This window comes from Copidosoma floridanum, unplaced genomic scaffold (assembly GCF_036245765.1).
Source record: "Copidosoma floridanum isolate Cflo_tuat_1 unplaced genomic scaffold, Cflo_Japanese_pri ptg000021l, whole genome shotgun sequence".
NCBI classification, from domain to species: Eukaryota; Metazoa; Arthropoda; class Insecta; order Hymenoptera; family Encyrtidae; genus Copidosoma; species Copidosoma floridanum.
The window spans coordinates 22,005,340-22,028,240 of record NW_028321898.1 but is presented as its reverse complement, the minus strand read 5'-3'; the positions used below and the strand labels follow the sequence as shown (position 1 = coordinate 22,028,240).

Sequence of the window (22,901 nt, the reverse complement as noted above, 5' to 3'; positions counted from 1 at the left end):
AAGTTAACAGTCAATATAGATAAACTACTGCATAATTAAAAGTGAAAATCGCAGCTTTAAAAGGCACATCGAATATAACACACTGGAATCAGAGTGTGTATAGCGCACTTTGGAACGAAGGAAAAATCGGCACGTCCGGTTTTTCCCTCGTCCCCTCCGGGAAGGTAAAGGTTTTTCCCCCCATAGACAGCGGCGCGTGCTTCTCCTCCTCGTCCGTACCTTTTTTGTGTTGAGTTGTTTTTTTTTACCCCCCCATCCCCCCCATTTCCACAAAGTTCGTAAGTATAGCTGGTGCGTACAGCGACGCCAAAAGCCTCTTAAACGCTCTTCGATTTTATATCCGAACTGAGGAATGCGTCCGTAAGCCGCTGCAGTTGCCGCCGAGTGGAGGGAAGTCGTGAAATTTTTCAGGGAAAAACAAGGCCCGGCTCTCCCCTATTATCTTTACGAGAGGAAAGCTCTTCTCTCCCGCATACTTTTTTTTTCCTTCGTCTCCCCCCCCCCCACATGGTGTTGCGAGCCTTTTACGATGAGGGAAGGTATATACCTGCGCGCACGTGGGTGAATATTTTCAGGGCTGCACAGCAGTTGAGGTTTCACTCCGCTCTGCGGGTGTCACGCTATATTGCATCACTTAGAACTAGAGCGATGTATTTATGGGGACAATAAAGCATCCATTCTCCGCTTTGCCGCTTCTGTTTTGCGATTCTCTGAGCTGCTTTTTTTTATGGGGCACAATATTTTTTTTTTAACTAGGAGCGAGAGGGTCGGAAAAATAATTTACTGCGCGTCTATCAAGTACGACATAAATATTGCGTGAGATCTCGTTTCAATTGACCATATTTCACGGCTGCGATGAAAATCGGAGCATAGTATATATACAACCGTATTGTACACCGCAAGGTCGACGCATGTATAACCAAGGAAAGGGTGGAGGAGTTTGGAAAGTTGATTTTGTTGCATTTCGGTTGGCCGTCGTCCAGATTCAATCGCATTGACAAATGGATCGGTAATGGAGTGTCGAACGATCGGTACGAAATTATACCTATACGCACGAGAAGAAAAAAAAGCTGCCAAGTAGCGCGTACGTGTGGAACATCAGCTAGAAAAGTATGTAATTTAAAAAGGTGGGCCCGTTCTCCCGTGAAGATTACAAGGCAGATGTTGAAACGGGAGGGCGATCGGTAAGCGATCGGTTCCCGTTGATTTATATCGAGCCCAGAGGTGTACCGATTGCGCTCGAGAACATACGAGGCCGAGCATCCATCATCACCAACCGTCCTCCATAACCCTCTCATCGCCAAGGCCGGCGATTTTTCAGCGCAGATGTCGATCCTCTTTTCTGGTTTTTTAATAAAGGTTTTTCCCCTCTCCCGACTCGTTTTCGAAAATTCCAAAAGGGCCGTCGTCCCCCCACACGTGTCCCAAGCCAAAAGAAACAACCAAACAGACTCTAGCCGCGTGTTAATCAAATTCCAAATTAAAATAGGTACATGGGTACTACTGCAGCTGCTCTGCTCGAAAACGCCTCAAAGTCACGTACGAAGCGTTTATGCGCATCCCCCTTTGGAAAAGCTAGATCGGTGCCACGCGCAATGTTGGGCGCGCGTGCCTTTTGTCAGCTCGCTGGACTTACGAGGAAGTCTATTTTTTTGGGGGAATTACACGGCGTTTCTCGCTGTTTTTTTTTTTTTTTTTTCCAATTTTTACTTTTTAGTGTTCAGGCACGTGGAAATATTACAAAAATAAATCGGTTCCATATATACCAACCTCTTCATAATCAGTACATTATCTCACTGTGTGGATTTTCAACTCGTAGGAGTGGTCAAACTCTTGCAGCAGCGTCAATGTGATTATTCATCAAAACCATGTTACCGCTGTTGCGATACATTTTCCAAAAAAATATATACTGAGATGTTTTTGATACACCTTATGCAGCGCGACTCCGACGGGCGTCAAACACGTTATTCGAGCTTGTATTTCCCATCGGCTGGCGAAATCAACCAGCAAAATCCAGTTTACAACCCCGCATCAACAGAGGATTAAAATTAAGTTATCTCGCGTTACACCTCGGATTTTCCCCCCACCTGCGCTCGATAAGACAACGAAAAAAAAAACCTCCCCTCCCCCCCACCGATCTGTCGTAATGACGAGCTGAGTCGCGCCTCCAAAAAGAGATAAAACGGCTCGCTCGGTGTACGCAATTGATCGGTGATTTTCCAATAAATAATCGATCACGGCGAAAGCCATTCTCTCACGGATCCTCGGGCCGCACGAATCAGATGGGAACAAAACGCGCATACCACCGCCAGAGAGAGGAGAAATCAATCCTCCGGGGCCCACTCTCCGAAATGACTTAATTAGCCCCCGTCGTCGATACAACTTTTAACGCCGATCCTTTCATTTCTCTATCCAACGTCTGTACAATATCCATAGGTATACGCGTATACGTGTACATGTATAGGTACAGTTGCCCCAAAGCAGCGCGATGTGTACTCTCTTTTGTTCCTCCGCGGCGCGAACGAATTCGTGGAGGAAAGTGCGTTCTCGCGTAGACCAAAGTGTAAGTACGGCCATTTAGATTTTATCGGCAAATAACAGGGTTCAGCTTAGCGAGCGTTATTTTATTCTTTTCATTCCCAACGCTTTGATGTACATGCATATACGCACGTCCAGCGTTAATGTAACGCCTTCTCGCGCTTGACGCATGTTTAATTCATAATTCAATTGATGAAAAATGAAACGAAAAAAAACATAGGTAGGAGTTGGTTTGTATACATACACCTACTTACGGATAGCCTTTTTTTGAAAATACGAGAGCACCTCGGGCTGTGAGAAATCCACCTGCTTGTGTCAGTGTACCGGTGTATAAATATATACGTATATAATATATGTGCACGTATCGAAGGGAAACCAGCTGGAAACCTGATCATTGGATGAGCAGAAAAGCCGTAAACCAAGTGTACCCACTCCATCTCCTTCTCCGCGCAAAGTCGCACCGCTTTTAACAACTTCATTGTCTGGTGCTTGGGAACAATAGATCCTCCCGTGTACGTATGTATATATAGGATTGAGCCGTTTTCTCGAATTCCCCCTTTTCCATTTGCTCACTTATTGTGTATGAATATACTCGCAGAGAGGAAGCTTCGTGTCCACACATTTGAGAAGAAAACAAACATTTCTCAAAACTCGTTTGATTTGCGATTCGATGGATTGAAAAGCTTTTGGCAGGAACGTAGTACTCCGTCATCGAGCCGTTAAACGGTAAAATTTGAAACTCCTTGAAAGTTTCGTTGGAAGGTCCGAGCGAGATGGTACATAAAATTGCCGCCTATACGGAGGGAAAAGAATGGAGCCCCGCTGCGGTGAAACTTCGAATCGAGGGCTCATTGTCCTCGGCGAACAGTTAATCGCTACCGAGCCGATTAATAACGGAAGCGAGTCGGAGAAAGAGAGGCTGTCGGAATTCGAATGATTTTTTCGCTAGACGGGGAAGGGTGCTCGGGATGATGAAAAAGATGCCTCCTTTCGCGGCTACCGTCGCCGAGTCCTTACGGGAGCCGGAATGATCGAAGCCGATCGAAATAAAAAAAGCACACGCTCCGTACACGTACAGGTAGGGGGGATGGGGCCCCAAATGGGATCGACACGTTTTTGCGCGAGAGAAGCGCTCGGTCGTTGTTTTTTTCCCCCCCGGCCGCGCTATCCCTCCGATCGGCATTTCACGCTTCTCGCGGGGCCTTTCAATTTATTTATTGATTTAATTATTTTTTTACTCCGTCCCGATCGCCGAGGTGATGCCGCCGCCGACGTCGCCGCCGTCGCACCAAAAAGAGTAATTGTATTTACAATCGGCGACTTTTTGCCAAACGGACCGGCCAGCTTTTCTAATAATCTCGCCTAGAGATCGGCAGTTGCGCGCACGCGAGATCGGCCAATTATTTTCCCGTTGAAAAAACAAAAAAAAAAAGGGGGGGAAGAGGCTTCAATAAGTTTGCGCGCGCTTCGTCTAACAAAAGAGCTCTCACGCTTCCTCTTCGGCCCCGTAAAAAAAGCGACCGCCGGAGGGAGAAGAGGCGGGGAGGGGGCACTCCCAGAAGCCCCATCGCTCGCATCCGCGAGTGTATGTATAGCCGCTCGGTTTTGCCTCATCGCGCCGTCGTGACGTGAATTCGTCATTCGCGCGTGTTTCCCCTGCGGCTTGGCACGCAGGCACGTATTAAAATTCGGACGGGAGAGTTTCCGTTTGTGCATGTATACCTATTCAGCGGGGCTTTGCAAGTCAATGGATTATACAGCAGCTGTGCGCTTCCCTACATCTTTGATGAGGAGAAACTGCCCCTCCCCCCCCCTTTTTTCTTCTTTTTCCGTGCCGATCGCTACTCATTGTTTTCGCGATTTTCGAGCGTGCATATTTCAGGGTTCCGAGAACAGATAGTTGTAAAACCCGTGTTTGCCTTTGGAGATTTGGAGGTGTTTTGAAAAAGAACAGTTGGGGTGTACTTTGTACCAGCCGACTAGCGCACAATTAACATTACCGATCTTGCAATTTTCTCGTAAAAACCTTCTCTTTTCACCACCACCAGCACCTTTGAAAATATTATGGTACCATATATGTAATAATCGTCCTGAAAACGGCTCAATTGGAGCCCGAACTTTCTTCCGGGCAATAATTTTCTCGCGCGGGGCGTTTCCGATAGTTAAAACCAACGCCCAATTATCAGCGAGTCCGTACACAGATGCCGATCGATAAATTAAAGCGCAACGCTACGGATTTCGTGAAAAGAAGGAAAAGAAAAGAGACACGCGGACATTACGAAACAAGCCAAACAATAATTCACAGGAATGAGGAACACCTCGCCGTTAGTCGAGCCGGCGATAAATAATCGTGTACGTGTGCATATGCACACACAGGTGGAGAGAAAGAGAGCGGCACCCCAACGGGAAAGTGTTGAATTTCAAATTAGCTGATTAATGAATTACGGCGCGTCTCTATTTATTAATCGCCCGCGCCATTATATATTATATACAAATGGCCTTGGTCCTCCTATAAATTAAGCCGAGCTTACATAAATGTATAAATTACACCCGTGTAAGCACGAAAATTGCGGATAAAATCGCGCGAAGAGAAAAACCCGATTTCCACTTGACGGCGTCGTCCGATCAAAAGTTGGCGCACGCGTTCCGCCACTGATGGGAAAAAAAGGGGGGAAGAGGCGCGAGAGCTACTCCCGTACCGGTATATATACACATTGTACACACTCGATGGATTTATTTATCGGAGCGCGTCCGACCGCGGCGCTCATTAGTCGTTTGCGCACCAGGTTTTTCCTCCTCGGCAACGACGGCCAACGAGCGTGGATAGTTTTTTTTTTTTCACCCATCGGTATATATACACGTGTATCGTGAGATGTATACGCAGGTGCTCTCGTTAACTCTGCCATCTAATGCCTACTGGCCTTTCGCTATGTTGTGTCGCCGCTGTGTATACACGTTGTGTGTACGGGCGAAGGTGAGGATTTAATTGAGGTCCGCACCGAAGAAATCGCGCGTTTGATTTATTACGCCGTTGTCGCTCTCGTGTAATCCACTTATACCCGCGTATAGTGTATACACACGCATACATAATACCAAGTTTGCAATGTGGGATATGACCGGCTCTGGATTAGAAATTAGAAAGACTCATTTTTCCCGTCGCCTCGTTGACTCTCGTATGCATTGGTATATATACTTATATACACAGGGAGATTGCACCGCATAATAGTACAAGACAAGTGCGGCCGCAAAGTGAATACACCGGCGCGGGTATGTATAATATACCCACGGCCGATGACATGTCGTGACTGAAATATTCCATTACAGTGCCGATGATGAAAAAAAAAGAAAAAAGAAAAAAAATTGAAAATAAAGGAGGAGGCACGAGAAGAAGGAGAAATCGAAAGAGAGAGACAAAGCGGTGATAAATCATCGGCGAGGCTTCTCAATTTCGAAATCCCAGGGCGAACCGTTTAACACACAAACATTATATACATATACAAATATAATATACGCAACACAGCTATTATATATACATATACGCTAGAAGAGAGAAAAACCGAGAGCGCGTTAATCATCGTGTATAAGGCCGTTCACGGATGGGTATATGTATTAAGTATCAAACGAGAGGAAGACGTCGTTGGTCCGTGTTATTAATGAGATATACAGAAACAAAAGCAATTAACGAGGTATATATATTATACAGTCGAGCCATCGATGGGAAAATTAATAGATACACAACGTAACGCTCATCCCTTTCGGCAAAGCTCCAAGATCAACCACCTGTTTCATTTGTTCCTCCTTCGTGCTCCCTATTTCTTGTCGTTTTACCATAAATATACAAACCGTGTATACTATATATACGAAGTGATGCTCATCACTGTTCGAGTCTCTCGTGTACTCGTATGCTCATTTGATTCCATGCGGATGCAACGGTAGGAGGGAGCGTGTATTACACATGCACAGGAGGAGGAGGACTCGATTACGCCGGAAGAGCCTTATCTCTCCCCCCCCTTTTTTTTCTCGTAATGAAGATGATGAATACCTCGAACGGATCCCCGATAAGGACACGTCGGGGCACGTGTAAATCGGCGCAATCATCAGGGCGTTAGAGCATATAACAGAGTCGTCGCTTCTTTGAATGCGAACGCATGTATGTATATTTTATCGCTCGAGTAAAAGAGATGCTTGATTGTCGTCGCTCGTATACGGGTGTATAACGTATACAAGGCCATCAGCCTACGGAGCATTCCAGGAAGCAGCGAGCGAGATCGGGTGATCTTACTCGAGCGCTGACCTTAATTCGCGGGTAACTTCTGATTTCTTTCTTTCTTTCTTTTTTTTTTTTTTTTTTTTTTTTTTTTCTTTTTTTAATTGTACGTATGAAAAATCAATTGTTCCCCCCCCCCCACTCACTTTATTGTAAATATTCATACGAAACTATTCGCGAGTTGTATAGAGGGAAAAGACAAAGTGTCGCAAGTACAAAGATTTATACGCGCTAACGGTATGAGGCTCTTTTACAGTCAAGCTTGAATCAGATGGCGCCAGGGTACGTCGCGGCTGTCATGGCCGTCTCACTCACACAACATTACTTTTCAGTATTGTATGTATAAAGGAAATTAAAGTGTAGTGGTAAAGCGCAATATTTGAAATTTTGAAATGAATAAGGAAGACAAGAAATAATATTATGGGAGCTTAAAAGTTTCAGAATTGAAAAAGCTTTTAAAAGGGAAAGGAGCAAGAGTCAGTGGAAGAAAAGTAGAACTCGTGGACAGGTAAGTGTACATTTTAGGTTATATTTACAAGGTTATTTATGTATTTGTTTACTAATGATTGGTCTCCCAATTGCTTCGAGCCACTTTTTTTTTATCACACTATCAGAAGGAAATTTAAATTTCACTTTCTTATCGCAGGATATTACACTGCACTTCATTTTTCCTACTATATCTTTAAACGTAAATGCAAACAAAAATTGTCTGCAAACAACAGCAATCATTTACAAAGGTTATGTCTTCTGCTTTGCTCATCACACAGATAGGCTCACGGACACAATACACAACTGTAAATTTGACGGTGTGTAAGTGCGACGGCCATGACAGCCGCGACGTACCCTGGCGCCATCTGATTCAAGCTTGACTGTAAAAGAGCCTCATAGAACAACAAATAGAATTTTAAACCATCGGGTAAAAGAACGAGGACTTTACATCCAAATTACTGTATACCTTTCTCCCACGCGTCCAGTTTGTTAAAAAAAAAAAAAAAAAAAAAAAAAAAAGATGAAGAAGAGCATTGGCCGCAACGGGCGATCGTTTGCACGTATACGATATATATCACAGATTGCGGATGCAAAGGACGAAAGGTGGAAGACTGGATTTTTATGCAAAAGCCATCGTCCGCGGCGCGGCTACGTAAATTAGGTATATGCTAATGCACGTGCACCGCAGATCGCGCTTATACATTATACGTACACGCACACGGTATATATGTATATATACGGGAGGTGAAAAGTTGGGAAGAATAAGATGATGATGATGATAGTGCCGGTAACCAGGTGACGATTAAAGCTCACGCGCGTGATTTAAGCGATCGCGAAGGCGCTTACGGTGTATACAGGGGTGCAGGTGCTGTGCCTCCCGGAGCGTGAGCCGAATAGAGGCGAGCTTTTAAATACATCGTCAACGAGAGGTGGCCGAGTATCCCCTTCGCCTCTCTCGGCTCTTATTAATTCAAAGGGGCACTAATCGCGTTATTAATTGCCCCATCAGGATTTAATTGAAAAGCCCTCGTGTGCACACACGTCGAGGGAGGAAAGAAGAGGGTATAGATTATACATTCCCGTCAAACTATATACACGTGTATATATAGACCTTGACGGGGTATATATGGCAAGCCGGTACACCGCGTCACGCGATATCCACATCGGAGCAAATCTGCGTTCGTATAGATGAATATTTTTCGAGAAAAGTCACGAGTTCACAAGTTGGGATCAATCGAGTTGCGGGGAGAGAGAATCGCGATAATTGCGACAATCATGCGGATGGTCACGAGACGCTGATGGCATACCGATCTCGTGGGATCTGTTGGCTCTCTCGGACCCGCACTTCCTATATCCCTCCTTCTCCTTTTTTGCCATATATATATATATAATGTGGGTGCACTTGTGCGCCCAGAGAGGGAGGGGGATGGGGCAGCTATGGAAAACAATGAGGAAGCGCGCTCGTGTGTATCTGTTTTATAATTGAGGGGGTAATTCTTTGCCCATCGCGCATATGAAATCTCAAACAGCCATTAGGTGGTGTGTACCTATATATAATGGTACATAAAGGAGGTAGGACGCTTTGATTTGTCATCGACTCCATACATAAATATATATGTATATTATATACCCATACACGCTATACATGGGTTATTGTTTGGGAATTTTTTTTTTTTTTTTTTTCCTTTCTATCGTACAAAAGTGTATACCTATGCGTACGGGATTGTTTACGTGAGGTCTAATGCAAATATGTTTGCCCCGTGCGACCCACTTACGTTTACACGCGACTCTGTAGACAACAATAATCATTTTCGCGTGATTGGGCAAACGGTAATTGTTTCGGGTGATTGTTTGCCCCCCCCTCCCCAACTCCCGTGAAATTGGATAACAATATGAACATTGGATAATATATGTGGTACGCGAACTCGAAATATTATAATTATACCATAGGGAGTATTCTGTATGCATATGTACTTCATATGAATTGAGATATTACGAAATTCCGATTGGAGGGAGAAACTATACCTACTCGTATATAAAATGTACCCTGTGCACCATCTGATGTGATTCATAGTAGACACGAGCTCGCAATGCACGTACACTTTATACATGCTGTAGTCCTCCCTCCCCACCCCCTTAGAGATAAGTATCCTGTTCAGTGTATAAACGTGGGGCGCAACGTCTAATAACCGCATCTACGTATACATCTATACATATGTGTTCCTCTCCCGTAATATGCCCATAATACCTCTAATAGTTGGTATAAACCTAACAAACGGACGAAAAAGCAAATAAATTTTTTTAAAAAGGCACGATCACACATACACAGAGAGAGAGAGAGAGAGAGAGAGAGAAGAGGCGCACAATCGGTTAATAACGCTACCGGTGCCGGCGACCCACTTAAAACAATGGGAAAGTAGCCCCGGCTCGCGAACAGCCACGCGCCCGTACATAATACGACGTGCATTACACTAGAGCTAGAGAAGTAAATGGGCTCGTAAAGGGGGGAAGAAAAAAAAAAGAAAAACGAGGAATGGCAACAAAAAGAAGTGCGCGTCGTGCATCCAAGAAAGAAAGGTTCGGCTGATGTGTATATATATATTATATACAAAGAAAGTTGCAGCAGGTGATGCTGTCGGCCCCGCGAGTGTGTATGGCTTAACGGTAGTGACGGGTCACGTCTTTGGGGGGGAGGGTACAATTGACCGTGAATGAAAAAACGCCTCTGGCCGTGCCGGGGAAAAATTAATCGCCATCCTCGGATCTTTGGGCCTATTATACCCGGTGTTTACGGGATACGGGCAAGCGATTCAGCCGAGATTTTGAGGATGAGAGCTATACGTTCGCGTGTATTTATGCAGGTATGGACACATAAAAATACAAATTGAAATATTATTGGGAACGGCGCGTTACAGTTAGCACAGCAGGACGGTCTCATGCGGCGATATCAATTCCCTGTGTATATAATGCGCGCGAGGGGGAAGACTTGTTTATGGACTCGAATATGCCCGGAGCGTGAACCAACTGCATCGCGTGCACTTTTCGCAAAGTATGGAATAGTAATACCGTGTTTTTCCAGCCGCGTATACACAATGTGCACAGGACGGCAGAAGAGCAACAGGTGGTGAGGCGGCCCGACGTGCCCCATTATTCGCGAAAATTGCGGGACAAACGAGAGCCAGAGTTTCGGGGCACGTCCTATTCAAACACAAGGACTCCCCTTTCCCCTCGAAGAAAAAAAAAAAAAAAAAAACGCGAGCCCGTGTGCAGCTCCTGTAATATACCCATGCACGTGTATACGCTCTGTAATCGTCTAAAGACCACCGGCCACCCCTCGTTGCGTATATACACGAGCGTGGCCCCGAGTATAGTCCTTAAAATTATTATCTCGTTCGTTCTATATCCTGCCGAGTCCCGTGCACACGAGTCCCCTAAAATTGAGAGATATAAGGGGATAAAAAAAACCCCCCGACGACTGTGCACGCCGGTAATTATACTTGGTCTCTGATTGCCAGAGCCTCTTTCGTTTACTGCTCATACGTGCGTCAAGTTCGATCGGAGCCTCGAGATTTCGAGGAGCTAATTTTACCCCTCGACCCATCATATCTCGAGCCTCGTTCTCTTTAAAATTAATTTTGTCAAAGTTTGCGGTAACGCGATATTATCCTGTTAATGGTTGTATACACGAATATAACGAGTTGTACCAACCGCACGCGTGCTCGTAACGAGCAAGAAAGCCGATAAACGATTTCGCGAGGGGGAAACAAAAAAGAAAATGCACATATGCACACACGTGTAGTTTTCGTAGCTCGTAAAAAAAAAAAAAAAAAAAAAAAAAAAAACGCGCCAGACTCGCGACACGTGTGATTACGGTAATGATAGGCAAAGGCATGTATAATGTTGGTATAAAGAAAAAAAAAAAAATTATGTCTAGATACGCGCCCGCGTTTGTTCGACACTCGAAAATAATCTAGATACACAAACTAGTTTGTTAAAAAGCAATACGGCCTTTACGGTCATGCTTGTATTTGTTAAGTACCAAATTTACTGATCCGATGCACCTGTAAAATTCGCGAGTAGTGGTTTGGTTAATACGCATTTAGGGCCCCGTTGCTCTGGAAACGACAAAAAGAAAGGAGCAGCTTCCCCCGGCGCGCAATTTGCTCTCTCCCCAAATGACTTTTGTCATGAACGAGAGAGAGAGAGAGAGCGGGCGAGTCGTTATCGGAAATTGCGTCCGCGAGATGTGGCTGCTCTCCCCGCTGATATGGGCTTAATTATCTTTTGATTGCACGTACATGCCCGGGTGTGCCCACATGCACCGAGGGGCCTTATTACAGAGAAACCCCCCTCCCTCCCCCTCCGGCTGCTAGCGCGTGGATTTTTTTCCTCCCGAAATCGGTTGCACGCACGTATCATGTGTAATGCAAAAAGTGGCAATGGGACGTTGTTAATTTCGCCGATGAGCCCCATCACTCGACAAGTCTCGCCACGAGCGAACCACACGTTTTTCCCCATTTCTCGCAACTTACGTTTATTCGTTTTTTTGTTTCCTTTTAATCCAAAGCGCGGTTTTTTCTCCCCCAAAAATCACCGTGTTTGTATTTCATTCGGTTGAACATTAACCGGACGCGGGGAGCGTTAATATCGAGAAGAAGGTCAAAAAGCACGGACCGTACTCACGCATCGGTGGTTCTCCTCGCGAAAATCACCGATAAATCAAGAGACGGCGAAAGTGTCAATAAAACCAGCCGGCTCAATTTTCCCCCGCCGATCGTTACACGGTATCGTCATAATCGAAAACGAGATACCACGAGTGTCCCTCCCCCTTTTTTTTCCATTACGCGGAATTAGCTCACCCACAGCTGCGACATACCTATGTATATAAAAGGACGAGGGACCGTAAATTGAGGCTCGTTATGTACAGCTCGACAGTTTCTTCGATTTTATTCGTGCTCCAATACACGCCCCCTCTTTTTTCGTGTTTGTAGCATTGTATATATAGTATATAGTGCCGGACAGCTCCAATCGTTCCGATAAATTGTACTGGCTGAAACTTTAACAGCTGCCCTCGTGGATCTAGTAGTAATTACACGTGGGTCCCGATCCACCTCTGCACCTATACTAGTACCAAAAAAAAAAAAAAAAACCATATCGAGGAAATGTATTTTTCCAATGCTCCGCTTTACGTAACAGACAGCCAAACGGTTTGATGGATAACCCGGCATCGGTATTAATTTAAAGCGGCCGGCCGGCAGAAATGCGAGACGCGGGAGATAGATGATACCCCCGTGGTATAAAGCCCTCTGATACACACATACACTCGCAATACAATGTTTATTGGACTCTCGATAAGACAACGTATAATATGTACACACGGCTCGGGTTAATATTTTCCAACTAAGCTCGCTCCAGTTGCTCGATAAGACCTAATTAAATAACCCGAATAATACTCTTTTTTTTCTCTCTATACCCAAAGCCAGCAATCGATATCTCCACGGCTGGATCATTGTTAACTATATATGTGCACTGGCCTTATAATGTGGTTTGTTATTATACGTTTTGTCGGATCTCTCAAAAGCTTAACGAGCTACGGGCATTTTTCAAATACCTCGTCTCGCGGACAATCATCATCTGCACCACCACCGATTCCCAAACATGTTACACGCTGGTAATTTAGCGTAACGATATCAATTTATATGAAGCACAAACACGCGTACGTAATACACGAGCGCTCAATCAGAGCTCATTTCCATCTCATATACCGAGAGCGTGTGCAAGACATACCGTCACGAGTCACATTAATCATGCGAACGCGCGATCGGCAGCCGGCATCAATTAGAGAAAAAAAAAAAAAAAAAAAAAAAAAAAAAAAGGAAGGAGAAAAGAGCGTATAGAGAACGAAAACAATCAGCTCGGAAATCAATTTACAACCCGAGAGAGCCGGTGGAGGAAAATTTATCCGATGCCGTGGATTCTTCGAAACAAGACGGAGATAATCGTACGAAAGCGCGCGATACGATCACCGGGGATCGGGCCCTACGATCTCAAAAATGCGGCTCATCGTTCCTTGGCTGTCACCTCCATCATCGTTTCATCCGTATCGTGCTCGGCGCAGCGTGGATGCCTTGGGTATGTACGTAGCTTCCCCCCCCCTCTTGTCCGAGGGAAAAGCCGACGAAAAGGACGACGATACGCGTGTACATGTCCCCGGAAAAATGCGTCACGCGTGCCCCATGATACACGTCCGACCGATCTGCCGGACGGATCGGCTATGCTGACACGCGGTGTTCCCCCTGTTTTTTAATTATCCCAACTTTTTTTTTTTCTTTGTTTACCATATCCTCCGGGGATTACGAGCTATACTCAGGGCTCGAGTGCGTTATTTCCTTCCTTCCCCCTTTCGATCGAGGGCTCGCTACAGGGTGGCTCGTCGTTTCACTCGGAAGCGCGCTTATACATCGGAAGAAAAAAAAAACGTTTGCGTAAAAATGTATCTTGAGGAAAAAAAAAAGAAAACAAAGAAGCTTTGAAAATCCCTGCAGTGAAAAGATTAACGCGCTCGGAGCAACGGGCCGCCACCTGCAACATCCGAGAAAACCGATTTCCCCTGACTCGTAGCAGCGGAGAAAAAAAAAGAGAAAAGGCAGCAGACATCTCTTTCTTTCTCTCCCTCCGTCTAATACACATCTCTTCTCTTCTTCTTGTCTGGGCGAGATATCGTTGCACATGGCGTATGGAGCATCGGTTGTGCGCGCCGATCTCCAACCGATCTCCAACTACGTTACATATATACCCATGACCGTCATAGTTATATAGTATAGTACACGGTAGTTTGGTGTCGGTGGTGATGGTATACTGCTCTCGGTTACCTTTTTACAGTACCAGCTTATATATATACCTATACACGTGGTACAATGCAGGTCACATACACAACACAAGCTCTCACCGGAGAGGAAAAAGAGTGAGCGATACCGATCGGTAGAAGTGGCCCGAGAGCAGTAACCTTGTCCTGACGCATCGGCGGACAATGCGCGTGAGCCGGTGCTGACGAATCGCGCCACCCTAGTAATTGATGCCCCCTTTCTCTCGCTCGATGGCTTCTTTCGTCCCCGTTGAGCGGCCGATCGGTGATCGTTCACCTTTCCACGTTCCCCCTTGGGTTTCTCTTTTTTTTTTCTTTTTTTTTTTTCTTTTTTTTTTTTTTTTCACGGTAGGTAATTTCGGGTGACCCTCGAAGCCTGTGCATCACGCGTACAACATCCACGCGCTCTTACTGTTCACACGATGTTCAAACGCGCGCGCCCGTGTGTATGTATATAATTAATAAATCATTAGCACGTGGAAAACCGACCTTCCGCTATAAAAGGGTTCCAACGGAAGTTTTCCATCTTTCCCCCGTTTCTTTTTATAACGAACTTGTAATTGCCACGGAACGAAAAAAAAAAAAAAAAAAAAAAAAAAAAAAAAATTACACTAAAAGCACTGCGCGTTATATTATTACCCGACGGGTGCGATCTTTGTGATATGCGCGTACAACTTAATTTGAATATCACAGAATGAGAGAGAGAGAGATACGATCGAAAATTGAACAACAGAGCAGCAAGACAATGAGGCTTCGAAAAAAAACCAGCTGACGTAACATTACAACACGGCGCATTAGATAAGTGCGAAGGATCGGTATAAACGTGGGGGCCATGAAGGGAGAGAGAGAGAGCGTGCGTTCATTAAGAGGTTTTCTGGCTTATAGATCCCAATCGGCATTAAAAAGTCATTATAACGAGCGTCGGGGTGGCTCACGTGTATACAGCCGAAGGTCCGAGTGCGCCCGCCTTTATCGCTCGGTTCATCGTATTCGTCGAAATAGTCGAGGGCGCGCACTTTGGGGGGGAGCCCCTTCCTATAATACCCTCGTTGTATATACGTTCCACTGCAGTCTGTTTCCGCCTCTCGAGAGTATATTATATATACTTATGTACCTTTTTTTGTCTCCGTGTCTCCGGGACACGACAAATTTTCGACAAGCGTCGGACGCCTGCTGCAGTATGTGGAAGGAAACTTTTTCTAGAAAGCACCTTTTTTTGTCTCGTAGAACTGAAAATTGTCGCTGACACTATACACAACCGTGTACCGAATCACTCAAGATTATCGACCAGATTTTTCGTCGCGGTCCGAGTGCCCGAGTCGATAGGCTCAAGGCGAGCGTACTGTGTAACTTACAAATTCTTTCAGAAAGTTAGTCACTGGCTATACATAGTGCAATACCGATAATACAACATTTGGGTGTGGACAGCGTTTTGATGAATTTTTGGTCAATTCTGGGTTGGGGGGCATTTTTTGATATTTCATTGGGCCGCAAATGGGCGCAATTAAAGGAATTCCCGGGCAATAAACGTAACGCGCATCGACGCTAACCAGCGTATTATTTACTCCCCGGCAAAAACGAGGAGGAGGAGTTGTTTGAGAAACAAAAAAAAAAGTAAGAGACATACTTATCCTCAAGGCTGTACGTGGTAAAGACGCGCGCGCGCCACAATGCACAAAACGCGTAAAGTGAAATTGACATCGAAGGGGGTGGGGGAGGGAAGGGCACGCATGTATATATACACACACACCCAAGGATAATTGACTCGTTAGCCCGTCTTGTTTTTCCTCTTTCTCTCGGCTCCAACACCGTCGCGGGGAAGGAAAGACAAGCCAATCGGTTCTCGGAGAGAGAGAGAGAGAGAGGGACCCGCGAATAAAGTATCCCTTCTCGCGCAATTAAGTTAGCCGCGCGACCTTGACGGGCTGGGCGACCCGTTCGGCTATTACTCCTCGGGAGTTGCAGCTGAAAAAAGAAAGTCGCGCAAAAACAAAAGTCAAGCTCGATCATAATCTCCCTCTCCCTCCCTGTGCAGCACCACCTTCGTTTCGCAAGTAGAGGACAACCCGACTGTGATTATATGTACACCCAAGGCGTAACTGGGCGACAAAAATTACCCATATATTTGCTTGTGCCATAGATACAATAGCTCAATTTTAAACGGTATGTGGGTGTATGTATCCGTAAATTATGTATACAAGCCACGTTTTTACCCGAATAATATGCATCGAGGTACAAGAAACACTCGAGTGCCAACGAGGAATCTCTATACAGCACTGCACAAGATTCGATATCGTTGCGCGATAACCATCTACAGCCTTCGTAGCAATCGGCCCAATATATATCGACGCCTCTCTCAACGCGAGAATAATCACTCGTCCTCCGCCTCGTGCAAATGGTGATGGCAAAGGTTTTGGCAAAGAAGGAAAAAATAAATAAATCAAGAAACCACTCACGGACAGCGTATATAATATACCTCCGACTCTCGTTACTCACACCCCGTCCCGCGCACATATATGTATATATGTATGTATGTATGTACATGTGCAATGCACCACACAGTATACGGACCCTGACAGTGGACTGACAGGCGCGTCGTCGCGAGAGAGTACGTCCGTATGGCTGGTGCACCAACAGACTCCGTCAGTCCGTCCGTCGGGCTTTATATTATTCCCGGCCTCGCTCTCGGGATTTATTATTAAAGCCCTCGAGGTCTCTCGGTACACACACACCTACTCTCGTCTCGACTCGTCTGTCCTGATGCTCTGCTTTTATTTCCCTTTTTTTTTTCCCGTCATTTTTGTTGCACGGATGTGCACGGGGCACCACAAGCATACACCTATATATACAAGTGAAAGCGAGCGTATACACGTATATTTATTTGCCCTGTAAGTATCGGGGGGAGCGATGAAAATTCGTTCCGCGGCTCTCCGACGGCTGATGATACGTGGGCGTCTTTTATCTCCTCTCCCGTTCTATTCTTGGACACACCGGGCGCGGTACCAAAGAAAAAAAAAAAATGAAAATTTACCACGCGTGCATTTCAATTAAAAAACGATTTTTAGCGCACAACCGATAACCCACACTCGCGTTGCGCAACAACAAACAATATCCGATCGCGAGGTAAAAAGCAATTAATCACAGCGAGATCGAGTGTATAATTATATATATATAATATCCATGAGAATTCGCGCGCGAATGTATATCATGTACATATACGGGGATTAAAAAGTTTATTAGTATCATTCAGCGAGAAATACACGTGTCACGCTTTCGTTACCCAACGCGCGCATAATACGCGTACCTATACGCTATACGTAATACTTGTTTCGGAAAGAGAAAAAAAAAACAAAAAAAAAATAGGGGGCGAAGGCTGTTTCTTGAAAATATATTTACTTTTGAAAGCTTGCAGAGTACATACTTGAAAGTAATTACTCGTAAACACGTCCTGTATACATACCTACACATAATTCTGGAGGTAAAAAAGCTATTGGCAACCATCTCGCATATTATGTAAGTTTACGCGGGTACTTGCCCATTGTAGCCCCTTGGCTGGGTGTACCTCACGATAATTTACCGTGCACTGTGTACACAGTGGAAAAAAAAAAAAAGAGAGAGGGATGAATAAATAATATCCCGTGTACAGCTCTAGAGCACCCCTGTGCAGCCGTAAACACAGCCAGAGGGCCCATTGGCGAGCGATACTTTCGAGGCGAACGCTAACGATTCCCCGACTCGTATATAAGTATATTTCAAGCGAATAACCTATGGGGGACCTAAAATGTTCGTAAATCGCGGAAAATTGTGCCTCGTAAACACGTAACAATTCGACTGTATGTTATAATAAAACGGTATCACCCGAGGCGCTCTTTGACGCAACTTTTGCCCAGTGCACCATACCGATCTCCGAAAGAAAAAAAAGGATAGGAGGACGATAAATTTGCTATCGGTCGGCTCTGCGATGCAGTTTGGGTCGTGTACTTGCGCAACGCGAGACACGCGTGTTATATCGAGAAAAATCGGGCAGCTAACCGGACTAATTGATAGATTCGAGATACGTGGTAATGACGCAAAAGTGTCAATTGCGCGCACCCGCGAGGCAGCTGCATGTGGAACATTGCTTTATTAAAAAAAAAAAAAAAAAAGTCGTACAGCTTTTTTATGAGTATACAGGTACAAGCGTGTAGGTATATCCGAGCTCGCACCTTCAAGTTCGCATGAAATTCCAGCGACAAGTCGTGCGGAACGCCACACAAGCTCGTACATATATGAGCGCTCGGACAGGAAAATCGACACTCAGGTGCCGATCTCTTTTTTTCCTTCTCGTCGTCCCGATTCGTTCGGTTCCCACTCTCGTACACAAACGCAGCATGCGATTTTATTCTCTGGTATGCCGAAATGCAGCTGGTCTCTCGCGTATCATATACTTGTAGCTCGAGGGCGAGAAAATTTATTGTGTACACGCGCGTATGGGAGGTAGGAGGGGAAATTACGAGGTCGGCGATTCCGATAACGAGCCGGCAAAAATGCCCATTTTAATAAGAAACGCGTGTATATACGTGTACTACACGCTGCGAGCGTAAAATTGTAGTTGAAAAAAAAAAAAAAAAATCGAGCAGTTGACAGGTGAAGCCGGATGGAGAGCTGAAGTTGTGTCTCGGCGCGGATAGGCCACACTAATTAGTTACACATAGCCTACAGCTTGCGTATACACATGGACATACTACGTATACCATACAGTTAGATAAAAGCCCCTTTTTTTTTATTTTTCGTTGGCCTGAATTTTCACCGGCTTTGTTTTCGATAAGATAATGTTGCACTTGCACGTGTTGATCCACGCTCCGACAGTACACTGCAATCATTATCCCCCCAATAAATCAAACCTACCAACATACATGGTGATTTTTTTTGTTTGTTCGAACGATGGATGTCGAAATTGTAATGGATCGTGATTCGCGTTTGGTTTTTTTGTTCGGCAAACAGATGGAGAACCGCGCCTACGAGGATGAGCCGAACAAGTCAGCGCAGCATCTGTACCACAACAGCCAACAGCAGCATCGCTTCCACCAGCAGCTCAGCCTCAATCTCAGCCAGCTCGGCCACCACCATCAGCTGCCACAGTCTCAGGTCCAGCACTCGCGTGCCGATTCCCGGCAGTGCGAGCAGTTGCGGCGCAGCAGCTACCACAGCCATCAGTTCGTACACCAGCCCCACAGGTTCGAGCCGTACCGGAGCGGAGGAGGAGGAGGGCCCATGGAGATGCCCGTCCACGGCTCGGACTGCCACGTGTACGAGGACATCGTCGCCCCGTACGGCCTCGAGCCCGGCGGCGCCGGGGCCTTCCACAGGAACCTCACCCTGCCCCTCAGGCGGACCAGTCAGAGCTGCGAGTCGATCGAGGGCACCAGCTCGTCCGTCCGGGTGACCAGCAGGGAGCGCACCCGGGGATCGGTCATCGAACGGCTCGCCAGGGACGACAGAAATCGGTAAGCCCCAAAGCCAACGCGCATCGATTGGTTATACAATACAGATCGGTGTCAAGTGTATAAATGTACTTACACCCTGCTTGTTTTTTTTTTTCCTCTGTGTCTCTCTCGCGCGCGCGGCGTATTCGCCAACTCACCGGGCGTGCACGGAGCAGGAGCAGCGCGGAGAACAGCAGTCGGGACGAGAGCCTCGTGAGCGGCAGCAGCGTCGAGCGACCGGCGCGTCGGCGACGCAAGAAGGACTGCAAGCACTGCAAGGTGAAGGCCGGCGCGGGTAACAACAACGCCGAGCCAACCAACCATCGGCAATTGAGCTGCAGGCAACAAGAGACGGGGGAGGAGGAGGAGGAGGAGGCGTACGAGGAGAGAAACGCCGAGCTGAGGGCGATCTTTGGCCTACCGGGGCTGTGCGCCCTCGCGCCGGGATGCCTCAACGGGGGCGTCGTCTACGCCATCGGCTGCAACGGCACGGAGTGCGCCGGTAGCATCGGTAAGCCCCTTTTCGATAAACAATTTTTGGAGCGGGATGGGGGGGAACAAGATTCAACGGAACGAAACTCGTTAAGGGTCGATTTCAACTTTGATCGCCCTCGCTTTACGACCCCGGGAAAACACGGGCTATCGGCGCGTTTTATTGGCCCCGAGGAGTATACCATCATCATGAAAAAAAAAAATAAATAAATAAAAAAATGGTACATTAACACGCGTGGACGTTTACCGTATAGTGAGCAGCAGCGGGGGTGGCACGACAAACAGCGACTCGACGACGACGACGGCGCTGGCGGGCTCGACTACGGCCATGCCGAGGTTCGCCGGCCCGGAGGGTTCCTTCAACGCCGACGACAAGGCCCTGGTATCGTCTCTCCAAGGCTGCAACAACAACACGAGTAACAAAGTGCCGGCGACGACAGCAACGTCGGGGGCGGTTACGGGCAATGCTCGAGCTGCTGGCATGAAGGTGAACTCGATCTACGCGCAGGAGCACTGGCACGCGGCAGCCAAGGATCCGCGCATCTTCCTTAACGACCCCAAGGAGCAAAATTGCAACTCGGCCTTCCAGGTGAGTTCGTGGTGTACTTGTATATATATATATTGTGTTTGCGCTCGGTCGCGTGTACACATACATAAACACAGCTGATGCCACGGTCGCCGTAAAATACCACTGCGAGACGAAGGGTTTAGCGGCGACGTGCCGACTCGAGGGTAGGTATGACGTGTGCTTCACTTACTCGTTTGCTCTCGCCGTGTATATAAACGCGCACGACGAGCTCTTGTTGCATTTTTGTTTGCTCCTTTGCTGGTGCACTCTTGGCAGTTTGTACGTCGTCGTCGTGTTTTGCTCGGGAGGTGGTGAAGTTTACAGCGACGAGCCGTGGATGATTTAACGGACGGGGGGGCCCTCTCCGCTTTAATTGGTTCTTTACGACAGCACGGCTGATTAGTTAGCAACTTTATGACAAGGATTTTTCCCGCGGCCACCCTACTCGCACTCGACTCTAGGGCCTGTAACGCTGACGGACAGCCTCTTCATTTTTTTTTTGCTTTTCTACATTGACATTGGGAGGGAAGGATTAGTTTTTTCCTCCAAGTTTCTTTATAATCCCTCCGGTTGGACAAGCGTGCAGTTAATACCGAGGGGGTTGCTACAGCTCCATCGCTCGATTGCACCGCGATTCCGTCTTTCATCCGCGAGGAGACGCGTCTCTTGTGGGTGCGCGACCTGATCTGACGCGTGAAATTGTAGCTCGAGTCTCGGAGGGCTCGGATGATTTAGGAGAGACACACTATACACCTGTGCATGTTATATTCGTGCGAGTGTGTGTGCTCCGACTGGAGCTTAATTGTATTCAAGTAGGGCGCTCTTGATAATTATACTCACCACAAGTTCTCGAATGCACAAGGTTTATTGAGTTCGTTACGTTGCACGGATACACTTAATGAGGGCAAAAGTAAACAAAGAGAAACTCTTACGAGTATAGTCGTCGTACGATCATCAAATATTCATTCTTCGGAGAGGTTGAGCTTTAAAGTGCAAATGCACTGAGCGAACTTGCGGTGCCCCACTTTGATTGGAGTTGCAAGTTCTATACTCTCTAATGAATAACTTGTTCCTCAAGTTTTTTCAGTCAAGTTCAATGCCGATTTTTTTCTTTTTTTCCATTTACGCTTATAAATTTTTAGTATTTTGCCACATCTCTAATTTTAACACACCAGTAACATCATCTGCTGAGATTTGTTCACTCGTATTTTAAAAATTTTTAATTAAAAAATAAATAATACTTTTTAAAAAGTTTAATCTTTACTCTCGATCCACTTTCATCAAGGAGGCTCGATACGCATCATCGACAATGATTGAGAGCTCCAATTTAATTTTTGATTCGTTCTATGAGTTATAAAAAATAAATTAACATTTTTTGGGTGATCTCAGTCACGTAGTTATTAAGATATTTCAAAATAAAAAATGAACAATTCACCACGGGCTGTTATGGGAAAATTGTCAATAACGTACCTTAAAAAGGATTCGATACAATCTTTCGGCAGGGCGGTGCAGCGTGGTCAGGGTAGTCCGGGAGCCAGGGGGGTTCCCGTAGCCGTTGGGTGTCGGCGAACCAACCCAAGTTTTTTTTATGTATTTTGACCCCCTGAATCCGAATAGCAAGGGTGGCAAGCCGAAAAAATGGCAGGTTAATTGTTATTAACAATTTTTGTTAACAAACAAAAAAATTGAGTTTTTTGATGAAAAAAGAATTTTTTTGTATTCTTTAGATCATTTTAAACAAAAAAGGTGTCTTGCTTATTTTTGCTAAAACGCTTAGATTTTACGTAAAAAATTCCGAAAGTTTTGAAAATCGCGTTTTTTACGATTTTCAAACGCATATATCTCCATTGTTAATTAATATTTTTAAACTCTACAGGTCTCCAAATCTTCGTTAAACATTGCTTTTTGAAAGTGCAATAAAATTTATTTGATTATATTACGTAGTTTTAAATCAGTGACTCACCAATTCCAGGTATTTTTTAGTGCAATGCACTGTAATCTGGGCGCTGGGGGCAGATCCGTGGCTGATTCAATTCTGAGATTTGACTATTTCACTTTGTTTTTTGCAACTTTTTAAGTTTTTATTTTAAAATAGAATCGTGTTAGTGAAGTAAAAAAAAAAAAAAATTTTGATTCATTCGTTAAAATTATTGATAAGCGGGAAAAAAATTTTTTCTCGTTTTTATTAAAAAAAAAAAATAATCAATACATTTTTAA

At 45.6% G+C, this 22,901-nt stretch overlaps 1 protein-coding gene across 2 annotated transcripts in view; it reads left to right on the top strand.

Moving 5' to 3' along the window:
* The window catches only part of LOC106641755 (uncharacterized), a 121,600-nt gene that overhangs the window by 59,262 nt on the left and 39,437 nt on the right, over positions 1-22,901 (top strand). For both annotated transcript variants that reach the window (XM_089594647.1, XM_089594646.1), the window contains exons 2-4: positions 19,143-19,645; positions 19,801-20,135; positions 20,371-20,705. In XM_089594647.1, the coding sequence (XP_089450773.1) occupies positions 19,143-19,645; positions 19,801-20,135; positions 20,371-20,705 (1,173 nt within the window). The remainder of the gene's footprint in view (positions 1-19,142; positions 19,646-19,800; positions 20,136-20,370; positions 20,706-22,901) is intronic.